The 24209-nt window shown below is 38.8% G+C and overlaps 1 protein-coding gene across 1 annotated transcript in view; it reads right to left on the bottom strand.

Moving 5' to 3' along the window:
- Positions 1 to 24209, bottom strand: part of LOC136886285 (uncharacterized) — a 64941-nt gene that overhangs the window by 28937 nt on the left and 11795 nt on the right. The window contains exons 3-5 of the mRNA XM_067159012.2: positions 18306 to 18406; positions 14048 to 14161; positions 7143 to 7198 (exon numbers count right to left, since the gene is read on the bottom strand). Coding sequence (XP_067015113.1) covers positions 7143 to 7198; positions 14048 to 14161; positions 18306 to 18406 — 271 coding nt within the window. The remainder of the gene's footprint in view (positions 1 to 7142; positions 7199 to 14047; positions 14162 to 18305; positions 18407 to 24209) is intronic.

Here is a 24209-nt window from a genome sequence, read left to right as displayed (position 1 = left end):
TTCTATCCAGGATGCATTTCTCTGCAACAGCATTTGGTGGCTGTTTTCTTTGACTTAGAAAACGCTTATGGCACCACATGGCGATATAGTATCCTTTCAGGCCTGCATCAACAGGAAACTATCTCACTCCTCATTTCCCTAGTATGCCTCTTCAGTGATGCCTAGGCCATCTATGACAGCTGATGGTGCAGCTGTTAAGAATCTAAATAGCCTTAGGGCTGAGGACTGAACACACATACATCAATGGAGATTCCCAGGTAACTTGCCGGTATTTATTGAGAAATTTTTGTCCCTCCATCTATTCCATGTCCGAGTAGAGAGGGCATATTTGCAGTACCACATTCAGGGAAAAAGTGCCCCACAGGAATCGGTTATTAGTGTCACTCTGTTCGATATTGCCATAAATGGTATTGTTGCTGTAGCTGGTTCAGCAGTAATACCATCTCTATATGTGGACGATTTTGCTCTGCATTAAAGATCACACAATAAGGCAGTCGCAGAGCGACAATTACAATAAGCTATTAGAAGAGTGGAACAGTGGACTTCAGAACATTGCTTTTGATTTCCAACCGCAAAGACCTCTGTTGTACAGTTTTGCTGGAAGCGCACTCTTCACTCGTATCCTGAGCTTTATTTAGAGAATGACGCCTTCCTGTAGTTGACACTCGCTGATTTCTTGGGCTCCTTTTCGATAGCAAATTATTGTGGGTGCCACATGCGCGGCAGTTAAAAGTGCAATGCGCTAAGAAGTTGAATATTCTGAAGTATCTTAGCAGCACTACTTGGGGGGCTGACCACACGGTCCTCCTACGATTTTTTACAGCACATATTTTTCCAGGTTAGACTATGGCAGTGCAGCATATGGATCAACAAGGCAAAGCGTCCTTGTGAAACTGAATAGCATCCACCACAGTGGGGTTAGATTGGCGACCGGAGCTTTTCATACAAGCGCCATTGCTAGCCTGCTTGCTGAATCTGGTGTGCTGCATTTACACCTGAGGTGCCATCAAATGCCTCTGTCTTATGTTGCAAATTTGCAACGGATACCACTTCACCCAAGCTATCCTTACATATTCCACAATGGAAACCATCGGCTGTACGCTGCTTAACCTCGAGCAATGCGGCCGGTTCAAATACGTTTGGTTAGCAGTCAAAGATCGTTTAATGTACCTTCGGCTCCCTGTCTTGTCAGACAACCAAGTGGGGTACCTCCGCTGATAATACGATGACCTGAAATAATCCTGAATCTGCACACTGGCCCGAAGGAAACCATGGACCCCTCAATTTATCGGAGGCTCTTTCTGTCCGTTGTTGGCCGGTATCCAGATTCAGTCATCGTTTGCATGGATGGTTCGAGGATAGAAATGAAAGTGGGCTGTGTGTTCTACAATCTACTAATACCTGTTTCCCTCAGCACCCACTGGTGTAGCGGATCCAGGACCTGCTGGTCGGGTGTTCAGATGCCTGCACCAGAATCACGTTTATGTAGCTCCCAAGCCACATGGGAAACTCCACTTCGAAATAAACTGAGAGTGATGGAAGGTACAATGAAGGTGTGGAGGACTTCCCTTCAGGCTTCTCAGAGGGAAGCAGTAGTATTATATCGTCTTTGAATCGGCCACGGTATAGTAACGCACTCCTATTTACTGCAAGGAGAACCCCCTCTGGTGTGTTCTCGTGGCGATCTTACCGTGGTACACATCCTTACGAGTGCATGGATCCGGTTGATCTGCACGTAGTGTAAAACTCCTGAGTACCATCTCCTCATCCTGTGAGATGACGAGCAGTCAGCAGATCTCGTAATCCGTTTTTAGAGGGATAGTGGTTTGTTTTATTGCATATTCGTATTCGTCTTTGTATTATTTTTCATTAAGTTTTATTAATTTGACTCAGTTTTAGTTAGTGTTTGTATATTTTAATATGTTTTTTAACCCCTTTGATGCCAGGTTGTAATGTAGTGGTCGTGCTAAGAATGCCAAGACTGAGATCGATAGCTGCAGTCACTTAAGGGACACTGGGACTGAGGTTTAGGCATATTTTATAAAATTTTTCGATTTTCACATAATGCTCTACCCCTGACCATTGCGGATAAATTAGCGATATAATTTTCCACGTTCCGCCATTTTTAAAGGCACAGCGGGACATTTAGATGCCTGCTGCACAGCCATTTGAACGCCCCTTCCTCTTCGATTCTCACCGAACATTATCCTGCACACGCATTTATGCGTTTTTCATCACATAATTTTGAAATGTGGTGTATGGCACCAACACAGTACTGAAGGAGGAGTGTGTAAACCACATTGCTAAGAGAATGGGAAAAGGTTTGGGACAGATGCTATAGACTTGGAAAGTGAAGGGTGTGCAGTTAGGTGGCCGTTCAGGTGGTCTTACTAATGCTACAATTACCAAGCTTACCAGCTATTATAGGAATTATATTGTACAAATCACACTTAATGTTGCAAACATGAAAAATGCTATCTCTGCCACACTCTACTATTACATATCCACCAACTGTAAGCCTCAACATAAGAAATGCCCCCAAGGCTTAGATGATTGGTGCTTCTATAACAAAAGCATAGCAGACTGTATGGTACCTCAGAGTCATGATAAAATGTCGGCAGAACTTTCTGAGCCATTAGTGTGTAAGATTATGCCTATGTATCAGAGGTTGGCCTCTGATGAAGTACTATCCTGATGTGTCCGTGGTGCCACGCAGAATCAGAACGAAAGTCTACATTCTAGCATCTGGAGAAAGTGTCCAAAGGAAATTTTGTATCAAGAAAGAGACTTGAAACTGGTGTATGCAGTGCTGTGGCAGAGTTCAATAAGGGGTGCAGTGCAACAATACACTTGAAGTCGGATATCAAAAGAACTTCAGTCTCTCATGTGACAGAAAAATCAGTCCTTAGGCTGATGCTCGCAGAAAATATGAAATACAGCGATCGTCCTCTGAGAAGAAAAAATCAACTCGACGAAAGGCGAAGGTCACAAAAATGAAGAAAGAGGCTGAAAAACGGAAGACGGAGAGTGTGAATTATGCTGGAGGATAGTTCTAATGAGTAAGTCAACTGACAATATTAAAAAATATGCATGACTTTAGAAAAATTCTATTTTCTCAGTTTCACATTTTCAGATGTATAAAATGTCATACCCAGTGCATTACTTTTATGATTGAAATTCTGGTTTGCCAGTAAAATAATTTCAAAACTTAAAATTCCAATAATTTTACAAAAAATAAACCTCAACAGGGGAAAAAGTCCTATCTCCATAGTAAATAATACAATATCAAAAACGATGCACAGTTTCATTTATATAAGAATAAGGTACTAGATCATTACTTAAAAAATGTGCTATCTGGATCGCTTTGATATGCTTAACATTTAGAATATTTGAATAATTTGCATATAAATATTGAAAAATAATTAATATCTATGAAACTAGTAAAGCTACACTGATCAAATTTAGTACAGATATCCATAATAGTATATACCTTAAGCCAACCAAATATTAAGGTGACATCTTAATTTTTACAGGAATTAGAAATTTCAGTCCCAGTGTCCCTTAAGTGCGGCCAGTATCCAGTAATCAGGAGATAGTTGGTTCGAATCCCACTGTCGGTAGCCCTGAAGATGGTTTTCCGTGGTTTCCCCATTTTCATACCAGGCAAATGCTGGGACTGTACTTTATTAAGGCCATGGACGCTTCCTTCCCACATCTAGCCCCTTTCTATCCCATTGTCGCCATAAGACCTATCTGTGTCGGTGCGACGTAAAGCAACTTGCAAAAAAATAAAATACCAAGACATTTTTAATGAAAATGCACTAACTCAGTAAAAACATCCTCCTGCTTACATTTTTGGAGGTAAATCCCTGTTCTTTTTTTTCACAGCACACAAGTGAATAGAGAATGCACAAGTGTCAATATAATTGCAATAGTTTCATTTTCTTAATTTAAAAATGTTAGATATATTTGTTTTTCTTTTACAATTTAAATTTCAAATTTGACCTGATTTTTACTTGTATACTGACTGAGCAAATGTCAGGGGATAGCGGAGCACTGATGCACAGGTGTGTTGCCTGCGCACCACATGCCCCCTGTGCCAGCAGCAGTTGTATAGGAGACCTTGCGAGCAGTAGCTGTGCATGTGACAGGTGTAACATGGAACATCGTCGTGAACTGATACCGTTCGAACGGGGTATGGTGGTCGGTGCCCGATGGATGGGAAGTGCGATTTCATAAGTAGTGCGGGAATTCGGCTTCACACGATCAACCATGCCCAGGATGTATCATGAATGATTGAATGCGGATGTCACCATCCACAACAGATGAACGACTGGCCGTCCAGCCACCCTCAATGACCGTGACCAGCGATATCTGAGATGGATCATCAATAGTGACAGCCGGGCAACCATGCAACAAATCACGGCTCAATTCAACACAGGCCATGCTAAACACGTCTCCCAGTGGACATCTGTAGGAACATGGGTTCTATGGGGTATGGGAGCTGGTGCCGCACATGGGTGCCACTGTTAACTCAATGTCATCGGGCACAACGACACACATTTGTCACAATTCACCAGGGATGGACACTGAAACAATGGAGTAACGTGATATTGTCGAACGAATCACGATTTCAACTGCACCATGCCAATGGGAGGCACTGTGTATGGCGCAGACCACATGAAGCGATGGATCCCGCCTGTCTCAAAAGTGTGGTCCAGGGCGCTGGTGTCTCTGTTATGGTTTGGGGTGCATTTTCCTGGTATGGAATGGGCCCCCTAGTTGTTCTGGAAGAGACTTTGTATGGTATGCAGTATGTTGAGCTGCTCAGAGACCATCTCCACCCATTTTTGGCCTTCCAGCGCCCAGACGGTTCTGTGGTGTGTCAAGATGATAACACACCACCACATCGCTCCCACACTGCCCGGGAATGGTTCCAGGAACATGCAGCGGAGGTCCAACGACTGCCACGGCCACCCAGGAGGCCCGATATGAACCCTATTGAGCATATCTGGGAAGTCCTGGAACACAGGCTCCGTGCCATGGAGCCTGCACCTACGAACAGACCAGCATTGGCGGCCACTCTGCAAACGATTTGGTGTCAGCTGCGTCCATAGGACTACCAGGGACTTGTTGACTCACTTCCACGGCGTCTCACTGCAGTTCGCAGGGCCAGAGGAGGCCCCACACGCTATTAGGTGATTATCCCATGACATGTATAGTGTATTATTATCACAGGTATGATGCCTTTGTCAGAATATTCCTTAATTTTGAACAAAAATCTAAAATGATAATAATTCTTGATAGTAGTTTTTGAGAATGATGAATTTTTACAAAGTTATGCACACGCAGGTTAAATACACAATGACCTCTGGTACTAGGTGCATTATCTGTGTCACCTGTAACTTCCTCCCAATCACTGTTCGAACTATCAACAGAATCTGATGAAATATCTGCCAGTTTGCATTCACTGTCAGAGCTACTTGGAATTATTCCTACCTGCATTGCAGATACATTCGTCATATGGCATTGCCTAGGCAGCGGACTTACAGAAATATTATGTTGTCAGAAGATGCAAAGTCGTTGCTGTCATTGGGCGATAAATTACTCTCTAATGAATCGCTAAATGTTAAAACATTGCGCATTTCATCCTCTTTCATATACTTAGCCATCTTTACACTATCAGAGGTAAATAAACAAACGAGATAACAAGCATGTGACACGAAGAGGCAGAGTGCATGGCTACCACACACAAAACTTGCAATGCTTCCACAGAAAGCTTTTATAAAACTTTACTGATATCAATATCCCACATCATCGATATTTCCACAGAGAAAAACTTCAATCTTTCCATTGGTGTTACTTATGCTGCCATCGTGCAGCAGGGAATGAAGATACAGGCGAATGAAAAACACGGCCGATAGATCGGCCCCCGGCACTTTAGCAGCAGCTTGCATGGCCGATAGATCGGCCGCGTGGCACAATAAGAGTTCAAATAGTAATATGCATGATATATTATTGCATTTTAAGGCAATGTCTTATTCTACCATAATCTATCATTTTACTGGAAATAAGGCATTGCAAATTAGATCCACTGATTATTTTAAATTCACAATCATTGTTCATCTTTGTTCGTTTTAAATTCTAGTCAGTGGATACATTTTAATATTTTAATTATTATATCATGTCATCTATCTCGTATCATTAGGGGCAATGACCTTAGATGTGAGGCCCCTTTAAACAACAAGCATCATCATCATCATCATCATCATCGAAACCAAAATACAGAAACACATTCTGATCAATTGTTTTGTAATGATTTACATAATATTGCACTAGAGTCTTTCAAACTCTACCTAATGTGGAACTAAGAGGGTGTCAAGGTCTATGGAATCATTGGAGGGGTTATATAAAACTCATTTCAGGTTATGTTCAAATACTGACGAAAAAAAGAAAAAAAAGATAAAACCTAATCTAAAACAATTTATTTAAAAATATAATAAAACAAATTGCTGATCTTAATTCATCCAGTTTCATTTATATAGTCGTATTATATCGTTTCTTCCTTTCCTTAACTGACATTTTCACTCGTAAAACAACACAGCACTCAACTTAAAAACTTTCCCGCACTATGATTCACTTTGAAATGGCAAGCCCAATCCATGGAACGTTGAAGAAAATTCGGACAGGTACTGCATATCATTCAATTTTTAAATTTCATCTTTTTGTGTAATGCCCACCCCTTTCTCTTCAGTACTAGAGGCATGTTTGACCTGAAAATTGGCTAGTGCCTCCCAAATGTTTGCCAGCGTAGCTTGGTGCATCAAAATATTAATAGTTTTGCATCTCCCTTCATAATTACAAGCTGGCCAAAATGGATATATTCACTGACCTTTGCTAGTGATGTGGTTTTGATCCATACACCGTATGTCATAACCGATTTTTTGGACATAACTGGTTCTGTGAAAGTGAATCTCAGGAAGGGGTGGGGTGAAGAAATAGCTAGCAGGTTCTGTTGTGTACTCATGGGAAAGCTGGAGCACGGAACTCATTTCTGACATACAGTACATAAGGGCAAATATTGAGTGTTGACAAACCCCAGTGTTGAAAAAAGTTGATTGATAATTTACTGAGTAACTTACTTGTTTAAAATGGATTCCTTGGAGTTGCACCCTGTACTCTCAGCGTCTGTTAAAACCTAGGAAGATGCAAAAATATTCTTTAACACTTCATGTTATAATTTTTTAGAAAAAAAAAAAAAAAATTTGAATGCAACAACTCCCTGAAAGCCACTTTGAAATATAATGCAGTTTTGAAAACTAAATATTTAAACAAAACAATTAACATTTTGTTTGTTTGTTTGCAATATTTGAGCCATTTCTTTTCAGTTTCAACTCAGTTTCACCAGACTGAAGAACCTAACAGTTATTCAAATAAATATAAAAAAAGAACAACTAACATACACTATAGTTGTGTTGGCAATAATACCTGACCTGCAGATCACCGGAAAGGGTCCACAAAGTCAAAGATCTCCTTTTGTCACAGGTTAGGTTAGTTGGAGGGGTGTTGAACCTACTAAGTAAAATCTACCTTTACTGCAAAATATAAATACATTTTGATTTAACCTCTTAACTGGGTATTATTGATGAGCTTGATGTAACCTGCCCTGTGTATTTTTTCAGCAGATTGTTGTTACATGGCAGGATAGGCAGAAAAGTTAGTAATATCATTAATATCATTCATCTGTAATACAAAAAGTATAATAAAGGAGTTTTAATTAATTAATTAATTAATTAATTAATTTTAATGTTAGAGAAATGTTTAACCGGTTTTTTCATTAACTGCAAGGTCATTTACCTGGTTCAAATTTGAGAGTTTGGCCCATATTTTACAGCTGAAAGTTGAGACAAATAAAAGCAAGGGGTATTTATAAATATCATATAATGCATGTGACATTCTGAACCATTTTTCATTAACTGCAGTCATTTACCTGGTTGACATTTGAGTGTTTTGTTCATATGTTAGCACCTAAAATTAAAACAAATAAAAGAAAGGAGTATTTACGAATTACACATCATGCTAGTGACATTGTGAAAGATTTTACATTAACTTCACGGTCATTTACCTCACAAGAACTGCAGTGATTTGTCTCAGAGATAAATCTTGAAAAGTAAGGGGTTGCGATACTTTTCCGTTTTGAGAAGTAAGTACTGTTCTCTGGCTTATGAACTATCCCCTGCAGCATTACAAGTCCAATTAGTGCTTTTATCTTAGTTGGATTTATATCCACCCAATCTCTTGCTCGTGGTTTCAAGTTCGGATGGGCTTCTAAAAACTGTTTAGCATACACATTGGTCTGTTCGGCAATAAGTTGAAACATATCATTACTTATGAACTGTTCAAAATATTCCAAGAGATTTGATTCTTCGTCGAAGTACACATTTACACCACTAACACCAGAAAATACGAATTTCTGACGTGGAACACCACGCGGCGGGAAAGGTTGAAACATGTCTATCACTTCGCCTTCATACGATTCGCCATGTTGTTCACTTTGTTCTTCATTCTCTGACCACTTTCACTATCAGACTCACCTTCACCTGTATCAAACTACTCATCTTTAGATTTCTGAGAAGATAAATCATCACAATCATTCTCAAAGTGTTGAAATATATCTTCTTCGAGCATTTCAAACTTACGCTTTGCACTAGATGCTGCCATATTTGGCCTACTGCGGACAAGTAGCACCCGCACGATAGTAAAGTAAAAACAAATAAGCTTCCAGAAGCATGAAATGTGGTATCTGCTGCCATTGTGTGGGAAAAATATCCATTAAGACGACAATACACTACACAGCAAAGTAGCTCGTCATACCCAAAAGATATTTGTGGTAAAAGACGAGTACATATATATTCGTCATGCCCATTACCCTGCAATATTCAGCATACGAATATATACGTCATGCCATGTTAAGAGGTTAAGAGCCAAATATAATACACATGTTGCTCCTTACCAAACAAAACCCATACATTCTTGCATCAATAGCACTAGTCTAACTGTTCGAGTGTTATGAGCCGTTCATGTACAGAATACAATCGTATTCACACTGTGCTTGATAGAAACATGCTCTCTGCAGGCAGCAAAACTTTGTTTGAGCTTTGAAAGAAATGTGTATGTGAGTTTCTTGCATTTCACTTCGTCCACAGATTGATGGGAATGACCTTTTCCTTCATTTGGTTCTTCACAAACCTCACACTTCTGACTTGGCTTTTCCCCTTAACACAAGATATACAGGGTGTATGAGAACTATACCAACAAAAAAAATGAGGGATGCTCTTTGTGTTGTTAAGAACGATGGTGCAGATGGCTTGGAGAACATTTTTCTTTTTGAGAAAATGAGATTACTTTGTTACTTCTGGATGCGCGATTCAAATTGACGAACTCGCCATATTTGCTATGCCAGAGCACAAGTCGCTGTTGTGCTTCAGGGATGAGAAGCGGAGGGAGGAGAAGTAGTGTGAACGATGGAGACAGAGATAATGCTCCGCGCGTATACATAAGTTTCCTCGTTCGACTCACGCAGGATTGTCTGTATCTCTTACGGGCAATATCCACAGTTCATTTATTAAACAGCCGTAACTGCACACACAGTACAAGAATGCACTGTAATTAAGACACACTTGACAGTCAAGGAATGCACCAGATCATTTCTCCTCTCAACTTTTGGTTGCAGTAACATCCTTCATTATTAACATGCTCGAAGATGCAACGCTGCTGCCCCATGATTGTGTATTCTTTCTCTCACAAAATTGCAAACAGAATTAAATACTGAATGAAGGAAACAATACACCCAATGGTTTAATTACAGTAGAGGTTCAATATGCTTGGACTTGGTTCAGGATGTGTGCTGTGTCGTGATCAACCTGTAAAGCTGCCTGTATTTTTGGTACAAGTTCCTCTTCTCTTTCTACGAGGTTGGCATAGTAGTCAATTTGTGCAGAACAAACTGTACGCTACCTACTGGGGCTGGGAAACTACAATGCAAAATAAACGAGAAACTTGTGCATTCACATGAAGCAATACCTCTGTCCCCAACTTCCTCTCCCTTCCCTCCTCTGACGCAGAGCAACAGGCAGCGGCTGGCTCCCTGGCATAGCAAATGCGGGAACTTCATCAGTTTGAATCGCACACCCGGAAGTAACAAGGTAACCTAATTTTCTCTAAAAGAACATTTTTTTCCACTAATCTGACTGAACCATTGTTCTTAACGTTAACACGAAGAGCATCCCAATTTATTTGTCGATATAGTTCTGATACAGGCTGTATTTCTTTCCAACAAACAAACAGGTTGACCACCATGCCACTTTAGAATACACACTAAAGTGAGGTTCTTACTCTCCAACTATCATTAGAGATAGTAGATCTCAATATTTTCAAACTAAGAATGTAGCACTCTTAAAATTTCAATTTAGCATTTTCTAGCATTACTAATGTTAGCATTTATTATCTTTTGTAGTTTTATAATGGAAATGATATTTTTGAACTGGGAATCGGATGACAAGATAACTGCTGGGTTTTCTAGATTTTCCAGTTTCATTTTGAGAGAATAACTAAAGGAACATATAAATCCTACATGAAATCATGATCATGTAAACTGATGTGAACATGTTAACTCATGAAATACATTTAGAAATCCATATTAAAGGCAACAGATAATTGCATATTGTAATTTGTATACACATATTAAAAGCCTAAAAATAATTATTTCAATTTAATTTCTATTTACCTATTTTGCCTGACATGAAAGTGAAAACACTACTGTTCAAGATAATATGTGAATTTACAGAATGTCATTTTAAGGTCTCATTGAAAGTTTAACCCATGTGTGGTATAGATCCCTGTAGGCCTAATTTCATTTTGTTTTAGCTTAAATAGTTTTGAAGTTGTCAAGATGAAAATGGTATACCTTTGAAGGTGAAAATCTCTGCCTTCCTTATAGCTATGATTTAGCCCAACTCAATGTTTCATTTTTTCTTTCTAAAGTGTTTGAAGTAGTCTGAACTATTTTCACTTGAGATCATAATGGCTTTCATTTCTGCTGCATACTAGCAGGTGTAGTATATTTCATTACAGGATGTTTCCTTATGTATATTGATATGATAAATCACCATCTCTTCACTGATATGAATGTTGACATGAGATGGTGAGAATTTCTATAATTCTTTCAACGCCTCGACAACTCTTACGGCTCGTAATTACTTGGTTAACTGTCACTTTGAAATACGATATTGCGTGGCAGAGAAGGACAACATGGTGCATTTGAATGAAAGAGAAGTAACTAAGTTTTAATGAACCGCTCAATAACAGCACTAAACCAGACTGAACTGAGCAAAGTGAGAGTAGACGCAATTATTGTATTTTAAATGTTGAATACATTATTTTTACAGCATTTGGCTGCATTTCCCAAGTATTATAACTGCAAAAATCTACCATCTCTATCAATCGCTTGGCTTCAGTTCCCGGTACTGCCAGAGATTTAGGAATGGCAGGATGGCTCGTATGGGATTTAACCATTTGAAGGTCGGGTTTTCGAAGTGCTGATATACCCCATAATTTAGGTTTTTGCATGCTCCTAAATAAACCCAATTATAAATTAAGATAGAGGCACATAATACATTATATTTTTAAAAATAGTCAAGTCATACATGAAAAAACACAAGATCACACAATCTTCATGATGAATTATGTTCTTTTATGGTATTTCACAAAAGTGGTGGTGGGCACAGATGTTGTTACAGTCTTTACACTACTATACGGGCTTTGATTCTCTTTTTGGGCTGATTCTGTCATATTGAGGTAGGGAACTGTTATCATTAAAATAAAAGGACTAGAATTGACTTATAAAGATTACAGAGCATGAGCCGAGAAAATATAGGAGTGTATGAATGAATCAGTAGACCGGAATTCTTATAGTTCTATGGTATGTGTGTGTACATGACCCTCAGCATAATTCCTAAAAATCATTGCAATCCTTTCACAATTACATCAGTCTGTTTTTATACTTAACATGAAAGAGGAGTACCCAAATAATTATTTTTCATGAACTGTGCACGATACAAGTTTTGTGCCTGTCTACAGATGGTGGTCTTAGTTCCTCTTAGTCACTATCATTTATTCCTGCATCCTCGATTGTGATATTTCCAGGAAGGAAATCGTCATAAAATTGTTCATCCGTATGGGAAATAATCAGAGTCCACACTTACATTATTGATAAAATTTTGAACACTTTCTCACTCCCAAGTTCTACATCAGCATAACTGTGAGCAGCCATGTTTGTCAGCTAGCAGTTGATTCCCAAAAACTAGGTTCACAATTCTTTCCGAGAGGATACGAACAAGCGCAAGCTTCGGTACTGTAGTCAACAGATGACAGATGACAGTATGTTTATGAATCATTGCTCAAAGACTACTATTATAAAATAAAATTCTTATTTCATTCCAGACTCACTCTCAAACTAGGCCTGGCAAAACTGGAAGACAAATCTGGTACCTTGATAAAGGCAGCCAAGAATGCTAATACTTACTCATGAATGTCCAAAGATCTACATGAGCCCACAGAACATTCTATAAATTTGTTGAAACAATAAATAAAAATGAAACAGTGTAACTTATGAAATTAGGTCAGATTAGTTTCCTAAAATAACAGAACAGTGTGTTTGAGGACCACCCACCCCCGATGATGGTCTGGTGTTATCACACACCATTAAGATCACAAAAACAAACCTGTTAGCTGTTCATACATCAATGGGCATGTTTGAGCCACTCAGCCCTGCATTATCATTACAAAAGGTTGAGGCGCTGGCCTTCTGACCCCAACTTGGCCGGTTCAATCCTGGCTCAGTCCAGTTGTATTTAAAGGTACTCAAATACATCAGCCTCATGTTGGTACATTTACTGGCATGTAAAATAACTCCTGCGGGAATCAATTTCAGTACCTCGGCATCTCTGACAACCATAAAAGTAGTTAATGGTACATAAAGCAAATATTATTATTATTATTATTATTATTATTATTATTATTATTATTATTATTATTATTATTATTACAGTGAGTGGATGAGCAAGTGAGACAACACCTATTTAGGCCAAGGACTCAAGCCACCAAACCTTCTTCTTATGAAGCTGTCTCCCAACAAAGGTTGGTGATCCAACTGATTATGATTACTTACGAAACAGCGGCTCGAAATATTTTAATAGAAAATTGTCCACACCAGTGGCACAAGGATTTATACTGGGAATTTCTCTGTTCCTTACAGATCTTTGTCCTTCCTCTGAAGGTGAGTTGGAGAAATTCATATCGTTTGTCTCTAGTGATGTGCGCAATGTACCTGAGCTTTTGCTAGTTGATGGTTGCTAGATGTTTTTTCTTATTTAACAAATTGAGGACTTCCTCATTGGTCTTCCTTTCTATCCAGGATAATCAAAGTATTCTTCTGTACAAGTACGTTCTGAAAGCTTTAATCCTCCTCTCCACTGAAGGTTGCCTTCAAAACCATACCGCAGGACAGGACGAACACAGCATTGTAACGCCTGAACTTGGAGCTTAAGATTGAGATCTCTACTGGTGAATAGAACCCTCTTATTGTTGAACATATTTTTGGCTTACACGATCCTGGATAAGATTTCATTCTTGAAATCGCAAACAAACCAGTTCCTACTCAATTACAAAGAAATGGTTTCAAAATGCATGGCATTTTGGGGAAAAACTGTAAAAACTATTGCAATCAGAAATTTGGCTGAGGGAAGCAGGGAAGGATATGTTAAAAGGTAGTGTAAGAAATATGTATGATATAAGCAAAGACTTAAGAAAATCATCTTGCTAAGTAATTATGGACAACATGCTAACAAGAAACCTCTGCAGTGTCTTCCTCCATCATCTACCCTCATGTTCAACTCACGAGTAGGAAAGATAAGCATTTCCTTCTTTCTGTAGAAAAATGTAATTGAAGGAACTGTCACATAGTTAGCTAAAACCTACAAAAACTTACTTCTGGAGTACATTTCTCAGTCCCATATGATGATATTTCTTCCTCTTCAACCTTTGGTAACCTCATGACTGATATTTCCTGCTTAATCTCAACATTCTCGGTAAAATCAGTGCCCTAGAAAAGAAAGCAATTTGTTCCCAGTTTGTACTGTAGCAATGAGTAAACTTATACATGGAGTGACATGCAAAGTATATAAAGTTTTAGTTTATACAGTATACACCAGGAAAAGTAGACTTCTAAGAAATACCATGATAAAATAGATGAAAACTCAACAGATAATATTTCATTTTGGTAGTATGTACTAACACATACAGGCAATGATGTGATGGAAAATGATTAGGATTAACCTTTTCATTCCAGTGGACTGTTGTGGCAGTTGGGAGAGAGCCTTGCTGGATAGTCAGTGGACTGCTCCATCAGTCATGTGTTGTTCAATTTTCCCCTGTGCTTCGCTATGATACTGCTGAAGAAGTTTGACTCTCATGGTACGTAGTGGTTTTCTTGTTCAGTCTGTAGTTTTTAGTAGATCACCAAGTATCAGGGGCAATTAGTTCAAAGGTGAAAGTTGGAGTGAACTTCGTGCTCATCACTTGGTGCCTGGTTGCTGTTAAATGCCAATGTTGTACAGCTTCTATGTGTACTGTAGCTTTTAAGCATTCTGTATTCCATAATGTACATTGAGGAGGAAGTTCTTATCCTCATACTGAGCAGAGACTCTGAAGAAGACGAAGGTAGGAAGGATTTAACTCTGCCAGTGTCATGTCCTAAGCTACAGATCTAAAAGGAGGATGGGAATCTTTGTGTGAATAAAAGTAGCTAAAAATGTAGGTAATAATATTTGACCAAAGTCACCATCATTTCCCCTTTTCCAGCTGACACCAGGAGGGGGCAAATGTGGTTCCTTTCCATTTCATTGTATCTCTCCACCACTTCTCATCCAACACTGTGTTCCGGTCCAAGTTCCACTGTCCTATGCTGTTCTTCAGAGAGTCCATCCATCATAATCTTGGTCTTCCTCGTTCCCTCTTCCCTGTCATCTGTCCCTACTGTGCCTGTCTTGGCAGTCTTTCTCCTTTCATCTGCTTGACATGTCCAAACCACCTCAATCTTTTCTGTTCCATTTAGTTTTTACATATTTAGCTCTTTTCATGTGTCTTCATTTTTCACTCCATCCCTCCTTGTCTTCTAAACCACACTCATCAGGAAATTCATTTCAGCTGCCTGCACTCAACTCTCATCTCTGAGTCTATGTCGAGGTTTCTGATCCTTATGTCATACTATAGGTAAGTAATATCCTTTGTACATTACTCCTTTAGCCTTCATTGGACCAGGCAAGTTGGCCATGCAGTTAGGGGTGTGTTGTCAGCTTGCATCCAGGACGCAGTGGGTTTGAATCCCACTGTAGGCAGCCCTGAATAGGGTTTCCGAGGTTTCCCATTTTCACACCAGGCTGAACCTTACTTAAGGCCATGGCTGCTTCCTTCCCACTTCTAGGCCTTTCCTATCCTATCACCACCATAAGACCTATCTGTGTCGGCGTGACATAAAACTAATTGTTTAAAAAAAAAGCCTTCATCGGTACATCTTTATTTCACATTAATCTTCATACCTGATGGTAGTAGGCACTCTCGATTTGTATCGTAATTCTTATATCGAGACTTCCATTTTCTGTCAGTTCACCCCCGAAGTACTGGAAGTATTTTATTATTTCTAGTTCATTGTCTCCAATTATGATAGCGCCTTTTCCTGTTTTTGCTTCCTCTACTCATCACATTGTCTTCCTCTTCTCCACGTTGATCCTCAATCCCCATTCTTCAATCCTTTTATTCAGTACATTCAACTGTGTTATCTCCTCATCTTCTCCACAGATTACATCATCATCTGCAAACATCATTACATTTATTCTATCCCCTCAACAATCTTCACTTGCTGTCTTTAGGATGTCATCCATCACCATTGTGAACAGTACAGGAGACAACTCACTCCCTTTTTTTAGATCATTGTCAATTGTTCTACCCATTGTTGTCTTCACACAGTTGCAACAGTTGTCTGCTGTTCTGAGAATGATTTTCCATTTTCATATTCAGGCAAAGGCTAGGAGAGTTCCTATACGTAGGCCACAGCCGTTTCTTTTCATCTACTTACCCAATTTCATTCACTATCATTCATTCCATCTCCATTAGCTCCTAAACTGAGGTTGAGATCGGGAAGGGCATTCACCCATTCAAACGCGTCATATGAATTCATCTGACCTCATCCCCAACCCCGTATCAGGAAATATAACTAACAGGCAGACATACAGAGGACTAATGTGTACTTAAAACTACTTAAAGTTAACCATTGTCAGATCATATCACGGTGTGTCCCTTATGCCATTCTGCCAGTGAAAATATTATGAGACAGTATTTATTTTGTCTTCAACCCACTTCAGAGTTAGGTTTCTGTTCTTAAACAAGGTATGTGATTAATTTGGGTATAATAACTCCTTCCCAATATCAATTGCTTATAAGCATCAAGGTAATCATTTGCAAGTTGCGTGAACCGCTTATAAGCATCATCCAAGTTTGTGTGTTTATTATTATTACAGATTGCATCAACTGCATATATGCATCAGAAGTTTATAGATACTTCCGACATCTATTGGCTTTATTTTGCAAAAAGTACTACATTTTATTTCCATAGAATATTGTATTCTGTGTAGAATTCATCTGGCAGTCCATGCATGCTTTCCATGTGGTTGGCAGTCAAAGCAATACAGCTCCTGCGCTAAACACCCGAGTGTAAACAAATAAAGTAGTTTAGAATACAGTGATATTGAGGGAATGCTCTTGCTTTGAGATGAAAGTGAAGACGAAAGTGACAATTATTCTTTCGAACTGAGTGATGAATTCCACGAGGACAGACACGAAATTGAAGTAACTGAAGATGTTCAGACTGACTGGGTTACATTTGCAGGGCCGCACGACAGATTATATTTTACTGGCAATAGTGGGATTTAAAGTAACTTTGGGGATAATCCTGAACCACTGACAATATCCGAACATTTCCTTAGTGACAAAAAATTATCTGAACTAAAAAGACATGCAACACATTGAAAATGAATGCTTAGTTAAGGGGTTAACATCAATTTAGTACATTTTTGGAAAATTTTGGGATGCAGTTTTATTTTCAGTTTTTGCGCCGTCTACGGCCATGAATTACCACTGCACGCAAAGGGTTGAAAACACATTTTCCATCACATCCAGTAAACTTAAATGTTACTCCACAGATGATATACTGGTATTTATGTTCCGCAGTAACATGGCGTCTACTACATGCTTAACAATGATATTTATGGACAGTTAAGTTTATTTATAAGTTGTTTTACATCTCACCAACACAGATAGGTCTTGTGACGATGATGGGATGGGAAAGTGGGAAGGAATCGGCCATGGTCTTAATTGAGGTACAGCCCCAGCATTTGCCTAGTGTGAAAATGGGAAACCACGGAAAACCATCTGCAGGGCTGCCGACAGTGGTCACCTGATTTTAAATTGGCCCTAGAGGGAATGTAAGTGGGAATACAGGGTGGTCGGAAACAACGTAAACCGCATTAGAGTGTTAGTCTTGTTGATAAATAATTTGAAAGAAACAATTCGGTATCTTGCACCATTGTAATATTATCAGCTGCTGAATTTAGCCAACCAGATCAATTTGTGGGTGGATTCAAACGGGCTTTACGCGGCACTGTTGCTAAATCTGCATGCGACTTAAGAACTGCTTAAGAGCCATCCCAAGAAATCAGCATCAAACACAAACACACCGCTGGTTTCAGGCAGTGTCACTGTAGCATACTTGATTTGGCGTGATCCTGTCAGCTTGTAGGTCTGTATTCATACCCACACCCCTGGCAAAGTTTTATTCTTTGACTGGTACCCTCATGCCTGTCTTAAGCAACATATCGATTTAGCAACAGAGTCGCACAAAGCCATTTGAATTCTCCCGCAAAGTGGTCTGACAGGCTGACTTCAGCAGCTAATAAAATGACAACAGCGTGAGATATTAAATTATTTTTTTCAAATTATTTATCAGCATGACCGACCCTCTAATGCTGACATACCCGGTTCACGTTGTTTCTGGCCACACTGTATCATTCAACTAAAAATGGTCCATTTAAGCAACACTGCTAAGATAACCTGGAGGCATCAACTGAAATGTTACTATGGATTAGGCATTCATTAATCAATGGCCACATTGAGGAATGAAGGGTGCTACTCACATCTAATGAAGTCTTAGATTGTTCATCAGGCCATACTGGCTCCTCTTTGATATCCAGAGGGAGGTCCATAGCATCAACTTTGCCCGACTCGCAGTAAGAAGCTGAAACACACAAAACTCAATCATACTTACACACATTTAAAGAGAACAGTAAATGTCAGCTGCTCTCCCAGTGAAGCAGAAATGAGTAAGGGACTGAGAAGAAATTGATACAGAAAAATTACGACCCATGAAGAGAGAACCCATGCATTTCAAGATGACAAAGTGTAAAAATTGCCTTTGTTCTTTAGTGTTTCCATGTTTGCCCTTGTCTCCTTTTTTCTGGTACTTTCTCTTCCCACATGGACTTTCATTATGTTTATTATATCATGTTGTCATTGCATCTAGAAGAAATGCTATGTGACTATATTTCAGCTTAAAACTCTTGTAACCGTTTGCGGCTTGATTACACAATTAAAATAACAATTTATAAAATTTTTAAACACAGTAAAAGAAAACTTAAGGGTCAACAAAAGCTTTGCACCACAAAACATAAGCAAAAGGTTAGGAAACATAACTACAGAATGGAGGTAGAGAGCGGCATGGAATCCTGAGAGGTAATGGAACGTAGCCTTTGGTGAAAAATGAAAACGTAGAGGATAATTGCCCTTGGATTACACACTTTTAGTTTAAGAAAAAGGAAACAAATCGAAACTCATAATAGAAAGGAACAAATTAAGAACTCAAAATAGAAAGATCTTTATAAAACGCAAATTAAATAATTATTAAGCATACCTGTAGACATGCGCATAACATAAAAGAAACTAAATCACTTCATTTGAATTGAAAGAAAATGATCCAATAATAAATGATGATTTAAATGAGGGCTAACCCCAATCGACATAAAGTAGAAATAAGAACACAGAGGTACAGAAAACTTGCATCACTACCTAAAACACTTCAGGTAATGAGCATACATTAACATTATTTGTGGTCAAATATCTGAAATAATGCACTCAGTTCAGTGCGCAACCTAGGTTGGCAGTCCCGCATTGTAAAAATAGCTTCAAGTAGCGGACGGCGCGTTCTCTTCGAGTTTGAACTTATAAAAGCTGTGAATACTTTTGAACTGGAAGATGAGTACTCAGATATCAGTGATTTGGGTAGTGATTATAGTTCTAATGACATTTGTGACAGTGAGAGTGCTGAGCCTTAAGTACCAACTCCACAAACCAGGCAAAAAATTCATTCTGAACCTGATTTATTCAATGGCCCATGGATAATATGTTTAGTCCTGTAATACACAGTTTTCATAACAGTTCATCGGGTATATCACTCGGTCTGATTCATGATGAACCAGCGGCTTTAGACGTATTTCAGTGCTTCTTATCATGAGAAATTATGGGGCATACAGCAGTTGAAACAAGGAAGTATTTCGTATTTGTTATGCAAACAATGCCACCGTCTCCATGTTCAAGGCTACAGAAATGGAGGGAAACCACACCTGAAGAACTGTACCTCTTTTGTCATGACAATGCTTATGGAAAGAATGAAGAAACTTAAAATTCTTAAATACTAGTCAACTGATCCCTAATAATGACCCCGCAGTTCTCAGATTTCATATCTAGAGACAGGTATCTCTTATTATTGCGACTGTTACATTTCAATGACAACAGTCAGCCTGAAGGTGACTAGCTGTTAAAATAAAGCCTGTAATTGACCACCTCAGAAACAAGTTCAGAGAAACGTTCACTCCATTTGAAAACATTTGCATTGTTGAAAGTTTGACGCTTTTCAAAGGCAGGCTTTCATTCATTCAGTTTATCTCATTTAATGAAACCCAGATTTTGAATAAAGAAATTTGTAATCTGCAATTGCGAGACCAGATATGTGCTGGATTTTATTGTTTACACAGGGTCAACTACAGAAATTATTTCTGAACATGAATTTGGGGTATCAGGTGCAGTTGTCATGGCGCTAATTGAAAGGTACTTGCAGGAAGGATATACATTTTGGATAGATAAATGGTATTCAAGTCCACAACTGCATGATCACATACACAAAAACAAAACCGCCACATGTGGTACTCTCAGGTAAAACAGGAGAGGTATGCAGAAATTTACTACAAAATTGAAGAAAGGACAAACTGAATCAAAAGCGACAGGTAACATAATTGCCATCAGGTGGTTCGATCACAGGGAAGTTTGTATGCTGACTACGCAACATACTGTGAAAACGAGACCTAGAGGGAAGATGGACAGACAGACAAGACTGCCTGTAGAGAAACCTTGTTGCATTATTGACTGTAACAAGTGCCTGCGTCCTGTTGACCAGCCAAACACGATGATCAGTTCTTTCGAGTGTGTCCGGAAGTCAATGAAATGGTACTGAAAGTTCTTTTTCCACCAGCTGGACATCACTGTACTAAATTCTCATGCCCTCTTCAATGTCAAAACTGGACAGAACATATCTCTAGTAGATTTCCAGCTACAGCTTATAAGGGAACTCATCCAGAAGTACCACATTTCTAGACAAACTAGTAAAAGAGGACGGCGTTCTACATCCGGTGACCAACCACTCAGACTGACGGAGAGACATTTCCCATCCCCTGTACAACATACTCCAAAGAAGAAATTTCCTACAAGATGATGTCATGCCAGCTCCAACAAAACAACAATCAAAAAGAAGATGCAAGAAACCCAGTACATGTGCATCAAATGTGACATGGCTCTCTGTGTTCACCCCTGCTTCAAAATATACCACACATTAGTGACGTTTTGAAGACGGACACAATGGAGTGTCTGCTGTAAATAATGAAACAATTTGGTGTAAATTATGTGAGTAGATATATTTTCTCTACATTTCTTATTTTGGCCAACCCTGACTTAAATTTAATTTTTGTTACATTATTAAGTAATGAAATGTTCTGTGAATGCTTTTTATTAGGGAATAATTAGTCATACCCAATCTATTCAAGGAGATGACCAGTGAGTACTTTGGCTATTATGGACAACCCTGATTTGTAAAATAGCTAAAATGTCTTACATTTGTAATTGTTGAAAGAGCATTGTGCATTTTGGTGAGAATTTAGCACTTGTGAAAGAGGAATATCAAATTTGTTATAGGAAAGAGTATTTTTGGCTCTATGGACAATCCTGATTTTCTCTGTTCTTGATTTTTGTGGAAAAAAATAAAACTGAAAGCAGTTTTGGTATTATTTTGCCAGTTCATATGAAATTTCTTTCCCTTTTCACTTATTTCATGTATTTTGAGGCATTATATTTTTTTGAAATGAATCAGCACGGAGGGTTCTGATAGTCACTCACAATATTAGCAGCAAAAATGTTAAAACACTTTGTCTTGAAAATATGAAAGAAATTGCTTGATTTACATAAAAACTTAAACACTTCCAGTGTTGGCTCTTCTTTAAACTAACATGACTTTGACCCTGGGCATTAACACTATAGTAAATCATTCTGTCAGAATGTTTACTTATTTAATAATTTTTGGAACAACAACGAACACATTTATTGTTTTCCATTTAATAAAGTAGTCTGTTGCACTTCCCTTTAAGTAGCCTATGATTTATCTAGTCTTTCTTACAAACTTTGTAGGTCTATATACGATTAGCACTACAAAACTGAAAAAAAAAAAAAAATTACAATTGGCTTTACATCGCACAGACACAGGTAGGTCTTATGGGATGATGGGTTAGGAAAGGGCTAGGAGTTGGAAGGAGGGAGCCAGGGCCTTAATTATGATACAGCCTGGTGTAAAAAATGGGAAACCACAGCAAACCATCTTCAGGGCTGCTGACAGTGGGGTTCAAACCCACTGTCTTCTGAAAGCAAATACACAGCTGTGCACATAAAAAAAATAAACAAATAATATTTAACTTATATATATAACGTATCGTATTTGCAAAAACGACACTGCAGTTTATTTTCTGGGACGTCCATGAAGTATTCCCGGGCCCATGATTCACTTTTGGTAGCCACCACTATACACTAAAAGTACTGTATTGTATTCACACCAGTCAAATGATATGGCTTAAATAAAATGAAGGATTTTTCTTCGTGGGTTGAGTGTGATGTTGCAGATCTTCTTCTAGCTTGTTCGTGTATTATTCTCTGTGAACAGAACACCAAACTTCTGTTCATGACTCAGCCTGATATTGTTTGCAGTGTGCCGCGGTCCAGCTCCATGGCTAAATGGACCTGCATCTGGCGACCCGAACTTGTCCTCAGACACTCCTAGCACTAAAAGCCATACGCCATTTCATGCATTGAGAAGTTTCTTGCGATTCTCGAGACATCCGCTCTCATGAGCTGGCTAAGTGCCGACACCGGATTTTCAATCTCTCCCTATTTCATTATCACCATCCGACACCTAGATGCACAAGTTGTCAATGCACGTAAAAAAAGGGCCTGCACCAGGCGAGCCGAACATGTCCTCGGACATGGCAATAAAAGTCATAAGATTGATAAAGATCAATATCGTTGTTTTGAACAGAAATACAGTTCACTCATTTATAAATGCTTCCACGCCTATCATACCCAATTCTTGTCTGGTAGCATGCTTAGTGTAGGAGTAGAATAATTAACTAATAATCCAAAACTGCAGCTGATTTTCTTCTCAGAACTAACTTAATGGTAAATTACATCGAAGGCAGTGTACAGCAGACTGTGCTGACCACCACACATCTCTACCGTTCCACTTCACGCCGGCATGAAGGAGAGAGGGCAGTACAATTTCCTCAAAACATTGACTAAAGAACTTCAACTTAAAATGAATGGATCACTTTTTCCCGACACGGCAACAGTACCCAACTAAAGTGCCGATATATATTATTAACAGAACAGCGCACAAATCTGCAAAGGTTATTCCTTGCTGTATTCCATTAATGACATTACTCTTTCTGCACAACTGCTGAAATGATATCGTTTATGCTGTTTTCCACGCAGAATGCACATATAATCTATAGGGAGCGTGCATGGTACTAGTAACAGAGTGCTCTGGTGGAGTTCAGAGAATTAATACGATGAGAGTGCATTCTGCTGAAGTGAAGACTTGCGTCATAGTTACAGCAAAAAATATTGTTGCATCTTGTCGTCAAGATATGAACTAGTGCTATGGAAGTTGTAATACAGTATGGGTTTTAGTACATACGCTTCCAAAATAGTCTCAAGTCAACAGTGAATAAAGCGCAGAAACAAGATGACAGTGGCCAAGTGTTACAAGTTGAAGAAAGATGAACTGTTTCCAGTTGTACACTTACTGGCTTCGTCATAAGACAGACGCGTGTTAGCAAAAGTCTGTACAAGGTTACAATTGAGGTAATTACGTTAACTCATTGTTGTTAAGCATATACTATTATATTTTACATTTTCATTTTATGTGATTCAGTGAAGTCTGTAATACTTCGAATTTCTATTACAGCTTGACAATCAACGAAACTTTGTTGAATCAAACTGTGACTATGTGGCTGGTGCCGGAGGGCACTGTAAACACGTTTGTGCCATTATACAGTACTGCAATTCTGATTCAGGATTTAGTAAGACAAATTTGCCACAAGAATGGGGAAAACCAAATCTGAAAACAGCTAGTATGTAATATTATCGCTGTTACCTATTTAATAAATTTAAGTGCTCACAATATGGTTAATACAGTGTAGATTTTATATCTTCTAGGGTCCATAAAGTACGTCAAAGGGAAGAAGGCTGAAGATCTATTTCCCAAGAAGAGGGCGAAAACTGACAAGTATGCTGTTATTACCATTGATGAACTAGGAAAAACAGACCTAGATAATTCACCTTGGACTGAAATGATTAGAGCGGAGCTGAAAACAGAGTCTGAATCGGTAGCTGAAAGTTTGTGTGAAGGGTTGTGCAACAAAAGTGTCGGTAGTAACATAAGAACAAATTTT

This window comes from Anabrus simplex, chromosome X (assembly GCF_040414725.1).
Source record: "Anabrus simplex isolate iqAnaSimp1 chromosome X, ASM4041472v1, whole genome shotgun sequence".
Lineage (NCBI taxonomy): Eukaryota > Metazoa > Arthropoda > Insecta > Orthoptera > Tettigoniidae > Anabrus > Anabrus simplex.
Note: the sequence above shows the minus strand (reverse complement) of the source record. Positions and strands in the feature narration are given on the sequence as shown.